The 14,553-nt window shown below is 34.2% G+C and overlaps 1 protein-coding gene across 1 annotated transcript; it reads right to left on the bottom strand.

Annotated features, from left to right (window-relative positions):
• Positions 1-567: 567 nt before the first annotated feature.
• LOC105487029 (coiled-coil domain containing 179) lies at positions 568-13,564 on the bottom strand. Its single transcript, XM_011750300.3, has 4 exons — positions 13,422-13,564; positions 12,492-12,536; positions 10,967-11,071; positions 568-734 (listed from the first exon to the last, which is right to left on the bottom strand). The coding sequence occupies exons 1-4, from the start codon at positions 13,464-13,466 to the stop codon at positions 723-725; spliced, it is 207 nt and encodes a 68-aa protein (XP_011748602.1). The 5' UTR covers positions 13,467-13,564; the 3' UTR covers positions 568-722.
• Positions 13,565-14,553: the final 989 nt, after the last annotated feature.

Raw genomic sequence — 14,553 nt, 5'->3', positions numbered from 1 at the left:
GAGATTGCAAGTCGGTTACCAAATATAATGTTCATGTGAATCCAATAGTTTTGTAATCTTTTAATTTTTAAAATAATTGTGATAATTCAATCTACATATTACAAATTACTTAAGTACTATAATTAAGAATTTTAGAGAGACAGGGATAATTATCATTTATTTCATACATAAAAGTAAAATTTTAATTCAATATTCAAATTTTACCTTAAATGGAAATTTTAATTATACTATGGCTTATCTGCAATAGCAACACATAATATAGGAGTTAGTTGTAATAACAGTCTCCTAGGACTATTTAAAGTATTTAAACATTTTGTTTAAGCGTAAGCCATTATAAATATGCGTCAGAGGAAATGTGGTGTTCTATTATTGAAACATACTTCTAAACATCTAAATATGTCATAAAACATTTGCAAAAATTTAAACATGATAACAATATTTTTCAAAAGCCTACCTACACATATTCATTATTATTTGTTGAAAAGCAGCAAATTTCAAGTTTACCACAGTGGGGAAAAAAACATGTTAGTGAGATATGGTATTTAATAAAATTCTAGAGCATGTAGCTTGGATATTAAATACTTGTACTGCGTTTATTTTCCTGAAATGGTGGAGTATTGCATTTATTTTTCAGATGATCAATTCATGATATGTCACTTGATGTTCACAATCCACACATTTTGATCTGGAGCATGGTTTCCTTCAAATAGACTCCTGCTTTATCAAGATGACCACTAAACAAGATTAAAATACACAAAGAATAAGAAATGTAATTAAAATTTATATAAGGAAAGATTATATATATCATAAATGATTTGGAAATGGTCTCAGGGAAAACCTATTTCATACAAGAATTATTGTAAAAATTAATTCTTAATAGCTAGGAATGCTATTTTAAACTAAAGTAAGGTCACATTCAGATAGAAGCCAGATACAGAAAACATTATCATCAAATAAATCACATCTGAAGATGGATATGATATAGAACAATCCTCTATAATTCATACAACAAATACTGCAAGCAGAAAGAATTTGTAGAAACCGAGGATATCAGTTACGAGAAAGGTCAAAGTCATTTCTATACATAATAGATGTGACAGAGACGTTAATATAAAGCTTTTATTTTCCAAGTCTTATGTTATGTGAGTCACTAACGCAGCATATCTTAGGCATCTGATGAGTTTTAAAATGACCCAGAATAAAGTCAGCAACAGGGACAAATAAAAGACAAGAAAAATGAAAAAACTGTCTACATCAGTACTGGCAGAAGTTTAACCTTAAAATAATATTTAACGATAATTTTAACATTTGTAAGTACATATACTTAATATAATTTTTAAAAGGTTTTATTATATAAACGTTGGCCGGGCGTGGTGGCTTACGCCTGTAATCCCAACACTTTGGGAGGCTGAGACGGGCGGATTACCTGAGGTCAGGAGAATTTGAGACCAGCCTGGCCAACATGGTGAAACCCCATCTCCACTAAAAATACAAAAATTAGCTGGGCGTGGTGGCACACGCCTGTAATCCCAGCTACTCGGGAGGCTGAGGCAGGAGAATTGCTTGAGCCGGGGAGGCAGAGGTTGCAGTGAACAGAGATTGTGCCACTGCACTCCAGCCTGGCCAACAGAGCAAGACTTTGTCTCAAAAGAAAAAAAAAAGAAGTTTAGCAGACAAAAATAAAAACAAAAATATTTTTTCAAACTTCTTTTAACAACTGTGTTCTAGCTTCATCACACATCCTCTGTTCTACTGAGCACAACTTATTTGCCAAATAAAGTACTTATTTTTAGGAATTCAGGCCTTTATTTTGTTCCAAAACATTTAAATTGTACAAAAACTATTATCGCATTTTTTCTTAAAAATCGATTTAAGCAGAAAAAAATAAGAAGAGAGCAATAGTAGGGATACTGCTTATAACAAAGCAAACTGCAAAATGTATAAGAGATGAAAAGATAAAATGAGAAGAATCAACAAAGATTAAAGCAATATTACTCTGCAGTATGGTTTCTGGTGTGTCATATTCATTATCACTTTGAGAGAAGATTAATAGAGAAATTGAGAGTAAACATTTAAATTTGATACTGTGACGATGTTATGAGTGATTGTATATGTTAAAAATTATCAATCCACAATGATTTGAAAATTGAAATGAAACAAAGCAAAATTAAAAAAACTGTTTTTGACCACATTTGAGAATCACTGAATGCCTGAGCTTAAATAGGAGATACTATACATCTTGGTCAATATATAGAAGAAAAACTAGAATAGGGTTTTCACAGTAACTCCTTGTTATTATCATTCTCTGAAAAGTGAAGAGAAGCCTTTTAGCATAGTGTGTATTTTGGACCTTTGAGCTCCTCAGTGTTCTTTCTTGGAAGAAAGGTATACTTTCTCTTTTATGAGTTGTCAGAGCTTTTATAAATGCCCAATACCATTAGTAAAAAGTATCTGGATGTTCTGAAGACAATCCCAGAATTTTTGTATTAATGGAAATGAAAACATAAGTACCAGAGTGAACTTAGGATTTTCATATTTAATATATCTTATTTTGTATATTCTTATTTGTTTATGAAACATTTCAGTTGTCTCTGAAACCTCAAACGAGTTGGTGGGATGAATGGTATAGAACAGTTTTGTAGACATTTCTTTAAAAAACATCTGGCACTTCAAGAAAAAAGGGGGTGCTTTCTTTCAGTTTATAGCAACTTATTTTATTTTAATTTGTGGGGGGAACAGGTGGTTTTGGTTATATTCATAAGTTTTTTAGTGGTGATTTCCGAGATTTTGCTGTACCCATCAACAGACCAATATACACTATATTGGTCTATATAAAGACTATACATTGGGTATGGTCTTTTAGCCCTCACTTTCCTCCCTTCCTTCCCTATGTGTCCCTAAAGTCCATTATATTATTCTTATGCCTTCGTGACCTCATGGCTTAGCTCCCACTTGTAGGTGAGAATGAGGCAGCTACGTTGTCTGGGTTAAATATCCAGGGTTCATTGTCTCGTGCCAAGAAAATTTAGGACACGGACACACATGAGGAATTTAGGAGTGGAGGTTTAATAGGAGGAAGAAAGAGACCGGAAAACAGCTCTCTCTCTAGTGAGGGAGAGGAGATTCCTGAGAGGAAAGACTGGCCGGTGGTGGAGGCCACAGATTTTACAGTCAGGTTTGAGGAGGCGTCTGATTTACATAGGGCTCACAGATTGGTTCAATCAGGTATGATGTTTACACAGCATGCAGGGAAGGCTGGCCATCTCACCCTAACCTTATTATGCAGATGAATTTTCCCCTTGACCATTGACAACTTCTCTGCTTCTTACTATACACGTGGCTGGCAGAGAAGGGAAGATGGAACTGTCATTTTGTACATGATTGGCACAATGGCCAGATCTATGTCTGCAGCTCGATTTTATGGCCTGCCCTTTGTTAGAAGGAAAATGATTTGGGGCTGCTTTTCATTAAAGGGAAAACCTTAACAAGGACTTCCATGCCCTCACTATCTGCCTAAGTAATTTCTTCTTAACTCCTGTATCAAGAATACATAATATTTTATTTTCCATTCCTGAATTTCTTCACTTAGAATAATGGTCTGCAACTTCATCCAGGTTGCTGCAAATGCCATTATTTTGTTTCATTTTATGACTGTTCCATTTTATCTATATATCAGATTTTCTTTATCCACTGGTTGTTTGATGTGCATTTAGACTTGTTCCACGTTTTTGCAATTGCAAACTGCACTTCTATAAACATGCCTGTGTAAGTGTCTTTTTGATATAATGACTTATTTTCCTCTGGATAGATACCCAGTAGTGGGATTGCTGGATCAAATGGTAGTTCTAACTTTAGTTAAAAACGGGAGCTTTTGAAATTAAAAACCTTCTATGGTTTGTTAAGGGCCAAGTCATGGAAGAAAAAAAGATTGATGGTACTAGATATTGAAATGACAAAGAGATAGAAAGAGTAACGAATAACTGTGTGTAAATGAATCAAGAGGTACTTGGTTCAGAAATGATGGCAATTGTCTTGCACTATAGAAAGGTACATTCAGGAATAATTCTCTTTTCTTTCCTATATCTCAAATTATTATACTTTATACTAAGAGATAACTTGAAAGGTGAAAATATATGTTGCATAGGCATATTTTAATGCTTAAAAGAGAGACACAGATTATGGGGTTGGAGTTATAAACATTGGTATATCAGCAAGGGAAGAGGTTTGTTGATATTTAAGGCAAAACACTAACTGTGTATAGTTGATGGTCCTAGGTTTCTGTATGGCAATGTGTAAGTTCCCTTCATTATGCAAAAACAAATGGAAAACAAAGCCAATGGGTTGAACTTTTACTCATAATATGCATTTTCTCCAAAATCTCAGAGAGGAGGAAGTTGCAGAAAGAGAATCCTCACAGTCTATAAAAGGAAGGAAAGTACTTTCTTCCATGCTAATGGTACCTCTATTCTCTTCAGGGCAGCAAGGAAGTCAGTTTAATTTTTCACATTTCTAAATTTATTTGCAGCTAGGGGTGGCCAGTAAACCAATTTTGATCAAAGAGATTTAAGTGGAGCTTTCCAGTCTGACATAAAAAGAGCTTGTTCCTTCCATCCTTACAATAAGAAAAAGTCAGAACAAACTGAAAAGCAATTAATCTTGTTACATTCATCAAAGAAGTGAGGGCACAGGGCAAACTACTACCCTGAAAACCAGAGAGACAGACAAGTGGATGTGGAGAATCAGAACTTGCCAGGAACAGAAGCCTTCTCTCTAAGGCCAATACCAGTGGGAACATGTCAACTTTATTTGATGAATGGCTGGAAGCTCAGTATGCATCAGCTTAAATTGAAAGCTCTGGGTGTAGAGAGGACAGTCTTAAGGAAGCTTCCATAGTTTCCTAAATTTTACCTCCAGGAGCCTCACTAGATCTCACTGTAAAGATCAGAGAACAATCTTTTTTTGCTTCTAGTAGTGAAAGGGGAAAAGTAATCATTTAAAAATACCTCAGAGCTCTCCGTTCTCTTTACAAGAGCATGCTCTCAAGAGAAACTATTTTAGCAGAGCCTAAATAAATTGGATTTTACCAAATTCTAAGTGACTTAGGGGAAAGGAAATATACAACTCCTGTTCCCTATAGCTTTCCTATCTCACCTAATAGAGAGAATAGCAAAGAAAAAGCTGTGAAATTTACATCCTAGGGATAGGAAACTGCTCTTGCAGTGAAAACTTATGACAGTAAAGACTTCTGATCTAACCAGCTCCATCTTGCCTTTCACCTCCCAACTGCCCTTGGTTATTCCAGGGCATGGACAAAGCTAACTATAGGAGAAATTTAGTTTACAGTTTCATAATAGCCCATCCCCAAAACTAAACCACCTTTGTAAAACTAATGAAAGGCCACAAGGTTAGGAGGATGAGAGTGGCCTGAATTCTGCTATGATGCAGGCATAGTCAAATGATTACCAGCCATTATTCTGGAGGTCACAAGATTTGCAACTTCCCCTATTCACTATTGTAGAAACTAGGATTGACCTTTTGACATGTCTTTTCAGGCTTTTGCATTTCTGATGACCAGGCAGCCTGATATTGACCCAAGACCCTTAGCTCAACTAGTCCTGTGGTCCCCACCCAGAAGTGGACTCATCTCATGAGGGGGCATTTTCCATACCCCTGTAATTTCATTCCCAACCAACCAACAGCCCATTCCCATAGGCCCCTGCCCATAAAACTATCCTTGAAAAAGCTTAGCCTCCGAATTTTCAGAGAGGCTGATTTGATTAATAATAAAGCTCTAGTCTCCTATTTAGCTGGCTCTATGTGTATTAAACTCTTTCTCTATTGCAATTCCCAGTCTTGATAAATTGGCTCTATCTGGGTAGTTTGCAAAATGAGCCCATTGGGCAGTTATAGATACAGACTCACTTAAAGACTGAATCCTAATCATAAGCTGTGGAACCCTTCTTCCTCTACAACTTACCAACACATCAATTAGTCTCCTGTATATATCAGAGGATTTCAGCTTTAAAAAATTACAAGCTGCAGATATTATTTAAGAAAGAGTCCCTAGCAAGACCAAAAATAAGGAGGAAGACAAAACTGAATCAGGGGAAATTTTACCCTCTGATATCACAGCTGCAAGTGAACAGAAAATGCAGCCTAAATATTAGTCAGATAAGCATAAAACCTGCACTACAGGCTTATCTTTCTTAGTTTCTGTTACCCAATACATCGTTTCCAGCTTTCAGTAAAAAATGACAAGACACACTAAAGGGCAGAAACAATCTGAAGTGAAAAAGTAAGCATCAATCAGATCCAGACTCAGATAATAGCAGATATTTTAGAATTATCAGACTAGGAACTTATAATAATTATGACAAATATGCTAAGTTCTGATAGAAAAGTGGACATAATGCAAGAAAAGATGGGTAATATAAGGCAAAATGGAAAATCTAAGAAGAAATCAAACTAACACTAAAAGTCTAAAATATTTTAATGGAGATGAAGCATGACATTGATAGACTCATTAATAGGCTGAACTCAGAGGAAAAAAAATAATTAGCTTAAAGATATGTAAATAGAAACTTTCCAAACTAACAGTAAAGAGAAAAAAGTATTAAAAAAAGGAATACATTATTTAAAAACTGAGCAAAAATTACAAAAGTATAAATATACATAATTGGAGAAAAAAGAAGGAAGAAGGAAAGGAAGAGGAAGAAGAGGAAGAGGAAGAAGAAGAAAGAAGAAGGAAGAAGAAAGAAAGGAAAGAAGGAAGAGAAGGAGGAGAAACAGAATAAATACTGACATAAAAATAGATGAGAACCTTCTAAAGTTAATGATAGACAACAAACCACAGATCCAGAAAATTTGTAAGACACAAAGCAGGATAAACACCAGATAAATGTCTACATCTAGACATATGATATTTAAACTGCAAAAAAATCAGACGAAAATGAAATCTTGAAAGAAGCTGGGGAAAAGTGGTAGGATAACTTACATAAATAGGAACATAAATAACAACAATTACATAGGATTTCTTTACAGAAATCATGCAAGTAATAAGAGAATGGAGTAAGATATTTAAAGTGTTCAAAGAAAAAGAGCAGAAACCTAGGATTCCGTATCAAGTGCAAGTATCTTTCCAAAGTGAAAGAGAACTAAAGACTTCCTCAGACAAACAAAAATGGAAGGAATATTTGTTCCTAGTAAGCTTGCCCACACAGCGATAGTTAAGAAATTTTCAGAGAAAAGGAAAATGTTGTAAGTCAGAAACTTGGATGCACATAAAGAAAGGAAGAGCATTAGAAATGGAAAAAAAAAAAAAGGTAAAATAAAATATTTTATCTGTCTTATTCTAACTGATCTAAGTAATAATTTGTTCAAAATAATAATTGCAACAATGTATGTGTTTTTTATGTTTTATGGAGAAGTGAATGACAATAATGTTATGAAGAATAAGAAAAGGGGAATGGGAATACTGTGAAGGTAACTGCATTACCCATAAAGTAGTATAGTGTTATTTGAAAGTGAACTTGAACAAATTATAAATGTATAGTTCAAATGTAAAGGAAACCACTGAAAAAGTTAAAAAATAAAATAAAACAAGTATAATTGATATGCTAAGACAGGAGAGAATATTGAATAATATAAATTGCTCAAAACTAGAGAATGCAGAAGAATGGAAAAACAAAAGACATAAATGAAAGAAAAAATAAGTCCACAACTAAAAGACAGTAACAGATAAGGCACATACTAACTCAACTATATCAATAATCACTTCAGATGTCAATGATCTTAAAGACAAACACTGTCAGAGTAAATAAAAATACAATACACAACTGTATGTTGTTTACAAGAAACTCATTTTAAGTATAAGGGCAGATAGAGTCAAAGGGATGGAGAAAGATATACCTTGCTAACAATAATCAAAAGAAAGCTGAAGAAGGATTATTAATTTCAGACAAATCAGACTTCAGAACAAGAAAATTATCAATGATAAAGAGGGGCATTACATAGTAATAATGAGGTAAAATTACATAGTAATCCTTAATGTGTTTGTGCCTAACAACACAACGTCAAAATATGTGAGGCAAAAACTGATAAAAGTGCACGAAGAAATAGACAAATCTGCTATTATAGCTGGAAATGTCAATTCCTTCTAACAGTAATTGACAGATCTAGCAGGCAGAAAATCTGTAAGAATATATTTGAACTGAACAGCACCATCAGTCAGTTGAATTTAATTGACGTTAATAGTTACTTTAATTACCAACAGCAGAATACGCATTTTTCTCAAGACACATGGAACATTCACGAAGACAGATCACATTCAATGTCACTAAAATATACCTTAACAAATTTAAAAGGATAGAAATCATACAAAGTGTGTTCTCAGACCACAGTGGAATTAAACTAGAAACCAATAACAAGAAAGATAACTGGAAAATCCTCAAATATTTGGAAATTAAGAATATACTTATAACTAACACATGGGTCAATGAAGAGGTTTCAAAAGAAATTTAGACTATTCTGAACAAAATGAAAATGAAAATATGATTTATTAAAATTTATAGGATATAGTAAAAGTGATGCTTTGAGAAATTTTATAGCATTAATAGAGAAGAAGTAGATCTATACTCAATATTCTAAGATTTCTCCTTAGGAAACCGGAAGAAGAAGAGCAAATTAAACCCAAAGTAAGCAGTAGAAAAGACATAAAAACTAATGCAGAAATCTATGAAATTGAAAACAGAATACAATAGAGAAAATTAATGAAACCAAAATATAATTCTTTGAAAATATTAGTAAAATTGATAAACTTTTGCCAGACTAACCAAAAAAGACACAAATTACTAACATCATAAATAAAAGACAGACCATAAGTGCCAATCCCATGAACATTAAAAGAAAAATAAAAGAATATAATCAACAGCTCTATGCTCATCAACTTGAAAACTTAGGTAAAACTGACCAAATCTAAAAAGGATTCAATCTACTAAAATTCACATGAGACATAGATAATCTAGATAGGATTATGATATATTTAAAAAATTAATTAATAATTACCAGTCTTTCAAAATAGAAAATACTAGACCCAGATGGTTTCACTGATTAATTCTACCAAATATTTAAAGCAGACATTTTACTAATTCTTTACAATATCTTGCAGAAAATAGAAGCAGAGGTAATACTTCTTGACTCATTCTGTGAGGCTAGCATTATCCTAATACCAAAACCAGAAAAATATATTAAAAGAAAGGAAAATGATAGACAAATATCTCTCATGAACATAGATGTAAAAATTCTCAACAAAATGTTAGCAAATTGATCCAAATGTGTAAAAATAAGTATACACAATCTGAGACTTATCCCAAGAATGTAAGGCTGTTTCAACATCTAAAAATTATGTAATGAAGATATCATATCAAAAGGCTAAAGGAGAAAAATCATATGATCATATGAACAATGAATAATGAGAATTTGACAAAATCCAGCACCAATTTATGATAAAAGTTTTCAGTAGTAGGTGTAGAGAGGGATGTCTTCCACTTAATAAGGAACATCTCTAAAATACCTACACCTAACATTATAGTTACTGGCAAGAAACCAGATTTTTTTTCAGTTAACATTAGGAAAAAGGCAAAAATGTACCTTCTCACTTCTGTTCAACATCATAATGGAAGACATAGCTAATACAGTAAGACAAGAAAAGGAAATAAATGTTATACCATTTGAGAAGAAAGAAATAAATTGTTCCGTGTCTTCCTTCACAGATGACCTGACTGTCTAAGTAGAAAATCCCAAAGAATCAATGATAGCAATAAAAAACAACCAAAAAAACTCTTGGAAGTAATAAACAATTGTAGTAAGTTTACAGGATGTAAGTTTAATACAGAAAATTCAATTGATTTCCTTTATGCCAACAATGAACAATTTGAATGCAAAGTGAAAAACAGCCTGCCATTTAAATTAGCAACAACAAATAAAATACTTAGGCATAAATCCAAGAAAATATGTATAAAATCTGGATCAGGAAAATTATAAAACTCAGGTAAAAAAGATGATCTAAATAAATAGGAGAAATTCGATGTTAATTTATAAGAAGACTGAATATTGTTTAAGATATCAGTTATTTCCAAACTGATCCTTTGGATCCAGCACAATCCCAATAAAAATTCTAGCAAGTTACTTTGTAGATTTCACCAAACTGATTCTAAATTTTATATTGAAAGGGAAAAGTTCCAGAATAGCCAACACAACATTGAGGGAGAAGAACAGAAGAGGACTGACACTACCTGATTTCTAGACTTACTGTAAATCTATAGTTTTCAAGACAGTATATTATTGGTGAAAAGCAGGATTCAATGAAACAGAATGGGGACTCAGAAATAAACCCACATAAATATATAGTCAATAAACCTTTGATATGGAAGCAAAGGCAATACAATAGAGAAAAGATAGTCTTTTCAACAAATGGTATTAGAACTTGATATCTACATGAAAATGATAATGATAATCTGGGCACTGACACCTTTCATTAACATTAACTCGCTATGGATCATAGACCTAAATTTAACATATACAACTGCAAAACTTCTAGGAGATAATATATAAGAGAACTAATGTGACCTTAAATTTGGCAATAAATTTTCAGATATATAGCCAAAAGATTTAAGTGATTAACCTTATGTAGTCATCGAACATATGGCAAAACAAGGACTGGAGTCCCGAACAACCTGGTTTCAATGATAATCCTCTTTTCATTAAACCATATCACCTACAGGAGATGACTGCAAAGGATATTTAAATAATAGATGAGACTTTGATTATAAGACTTTTAAGACTGAAATTACAAATTTCTCAAAGAGAAAGGGAAAAACAAAATTTATAGTGAATATTACATGAATTAAAATGAGGATGTCAGTTGCATTTAATGATCTGTTAATTTTAGTGAAACCTCTATACTTACTAGGAGTCCTGGTTCTGGAATAGGAGAAGGCCTTGCAAACCTTTTATTCAATCTCCTCTTCTCTTTCTTTAGGTTTTGCATATTCTGAATACGTTTATTTGCAAGCTTTAAAAAAATTAAAATGAAAGAAAAATCATACTTTTTTGTAACATATAAAGATAACATGCTGATTATATTTTTGGTTTGTGTCAATAAAAAAGGTAAACACCACCACTGCAAACGGTTTACGTAACTACATAGAAATAGGGAGGAAAATCCCTTTTGTTCAAATGTGTGGTTCATAGGTGAAGAAAACCACATTGGAGCATCAGTAGAGTTTTCAAATAGACTATTCTTGATTCTCATCTTACCACTGTGTACATTTAAATAGATCCAGACACATGGATTAGTGTGTTTACTTTTCCTTTAAAAATAATGTTATTAAAGACACCTAGCGAATTTTCTCTACAGAAGCAAGAAAACAATTATTCACTCCTTTGAAATGTTGCATGACGCACATAAATTTTTATGCCACCATTGTATGGTATCTACAAGTAGCAGAGACCTAGGAGATCAAACTAGAATTCTTTGAAGCTAATGAAATACAGTAGTAGAATAAAAAGGATATGAATAACAATAACTTTTTATCCACTTCCAATGAAGTATAAATTGGTACAATTGCTTTGAAAACAAACTTTTTAAAAAATCCACTGCTAATGGAGTATAAAGTTGAACAATTGCTTTGAAAACAATGTGGCACTACTTTTTAACAATAGAAAATTTGCTTTCCCTATGATTTAACCATTGCACTCCTGCCTAAATAATCAAGGCATTCTTGTGCATGGGGAAAGAAGCCGTGTACTAGAATGTTTGCAGTAGTACTATTCATTTTAGGAAAATGTAAAAATAACACAATGTCCATAAACAAGAGAAAGGATTGATGAACTGTGATATGTTCCATGACAAAATATTGAACAGCAGTGAAAATAAAGAGACTATATACAGCAATATAGATAGATCTTAGGAAATAATATTGAGAAGAAAGAGTAAATCATACACTAAATTTTGTGTGATCTTATGTTTATAAAGTTCAAACCCAAGCAAAAGCAGATAATGCACTCATAGAGGCACCTATATAACAAACTATTAAAGAAAAGGAAGAGATTGATGTAACTAAAATTCCAGATGGTGGTTACCTCTCAGAGAGATCTTAGGAGGTAGAATAGAAAAGCATTCCCTAGCTGGATTCAGAAATACCGAATATCTTAATCCTTAAATGGGAGACATATTATAGTTTATAAATTATATCTGCCACATATGTTTTTGTATATGTATCAAATGTTACATTAAAAAATAACATAAGTCATTTACTTTACTCTAGTTAAGACCCATTCCAATAGTAGTCATGAGATCCCAGAGTCCCAAGAAATATACCGAAGTGTCTACTTAATACAAGCTCTATTATGTTAGGGACAACTACATAAAGGAACAAGTTACATGCACAATGTTTAAACAACCAGAACCTAGTTCTTTATTTGAACATTACCTGCTGCTCAGTGACTTCTGAAGGATGATGTTGTCTTGGTCCTTCCTATATAATATGCAAAATTAAAACACATTGACACACAAAAAAGTCATTAAAAAATAGTAAATTAGTTATTAGTAAGCCTATGCTACTTTTACATTTATGTATTATATGAATCATTTCGACTATAAGAGGCAGGTTAAAAAAAAACAAAAAGAAAAAAGAAAAAAAGGTTCAGAATTAAAACATCTAAGATAAAAATTGTGGTGGAAGATGGAGACAGTATTATGATAAAAAGAACCAACTGTGAGCCACCTTACAGATAAAAGGCAGAGTATGAGAAATAAGAAAACAATTATTCAGGAGGGAAAGAATGTACAAGAAATAGAAAAATGCATGTTTCTGCTTGTATAGGACTTCAGCGGTGCCATTGAACAATCTAGTCTTCAATCTGGTTTCAAAGCCTAGGAATAATTGGTGATGTATTGAGATCATGTGGTTTTCTGAAGCACAGGGAGCTTGGCTGTTAGATTCTCACCACTTCCTCTATTTCTTGATTGTACCTTAAATACTTCTTCCTTCACTCATTTTCATCTAATCTTTTAACCAGAAGACCCAAGAGAAATCTGTTCCACATCTGGCAATTGAGAACTTTATCCTGCTCCCTACTTCTGTAATTTCCACTCCACCTCCTAGGGCAGGTCAATGGGGCAGTCAACATACAGTTGATGTACCTGACCTCTAAGCACACAATAGGTGGAGCTTTGTCTTGTTTCAGGGGGGTCCAGCAGTCAGGATGTAGTCTGTCTACATCACCTGGAATTTCCCAACCCCAACCACCAAACCACATTTGTAAGAGCTAGAAGTACCATGGCCAAGGCCACAGTGGCCTGGAGCTCAAGGCACGGGACAGAGTAGCAGAGGTGAGGTTATAGACCCCAGCAGACTCACAGGGCTGACTTGGGAAGGCTCGATGTCCCAGCAGTACAGGCACATGCCGTGGAGCCTTAGGGCACCCCCTGATGCCTACTGCCTGTCCTGGACCAAGTGATTATGGGGTCCAACACTCACAGCCTTCAAACCCTGCCCCCACCCAGTTCCATCACAATTCTCTTTATTCTCCTCCCTGCTATGGGCCCCGCCCTTTGCCCAGTTGTATTCCAGTCCAGTGCAGGGAAGGCAAGGCCTCAAGTTGTCTGCAGTGTCTTTGACTTATGGAAGTCAGTTTACCATAATTCCCTATATTCTATCCATCTTCCTCAGAAAATTGAAGAATACCAATTTCCCACCTTTTCTACCCTTCATTTCTCTAGTCTCTCTCTTTATAAAGCCCCTTTTATTTGTTAACATACCTAACTTAGTCTCCATGTTCTGTTACTTCAGACTGTCTATCTATTGTTAGGGTTCTCAATTCCACTACCTCATTCTTGTTCCTTCACAGCTTCTAGTTGGGTTGACCCAACTGTCTGCCTTCTTCCCATCCATCTATACCAGGTGAAGCGAGGAGAAGCTTGAAGATGGTTGGAATACATATTTGTGACCCTTAATTTATTTATTTATTGTTTATTTATTCTTTTTTTTTTTTTTTCCCGAGTCTCTCTCTGTCACCCAGGCTGGAGTGCAGTGCCAGGATCTTAGCTCACTGCTACCTCTGCCTCCAGGGTTCAAGCAATTCTCCCATTTCAGCCTCCCAAGTAGCTGGGACTACAGGCGCACGCCACAACGCCTGGCTAATTTTTTTTTTTTTTTTTTTTTTGTCTTTTTAGTAGAGACGGGGTTTTACCATATTGATCAGGCTGTTCTCAAACTCCTGACCTCAGGTGATCTGCCCGTCTCAGCCTCCCAAAGTGCTGAAATTACAGGCGTGAGCTACCACGTCCGGCCGTGACCCCCAATTTAAACTGGGTCCTTGATGCTGCTTAACACTTTTATGTTGCACCAGGTCTTTTTGTGCTCTGCGTTATTCCCTTCAAATAGTCTTCTATTAAAATCTCTGAATCTACCATCACTCAGGCACTTCCAGCGGAAGTGGGACAATCCGTGCTTCACACTCTGATGCTGGTGAACATATATAGAGCTTACT

This window comes from Macaca nemestrina, chromosome 12 (assembly GCF_043159975.1).
Source record: "Macaca nemestrina isolate mMacNem1 chromosome 12, mMacNem.hap1, whole genome shotgun sequence".
NCBI classification, from domain to species: domain Eukaryota; kingdom Metazoa; phylum Chordata; class Mammalia; order Primates; family Cercopithecidae; genus Macaca; species Macaca nemestrina.
This window is presented reverse-complemented; position numbering and strand designations above follow the sequence as displayed.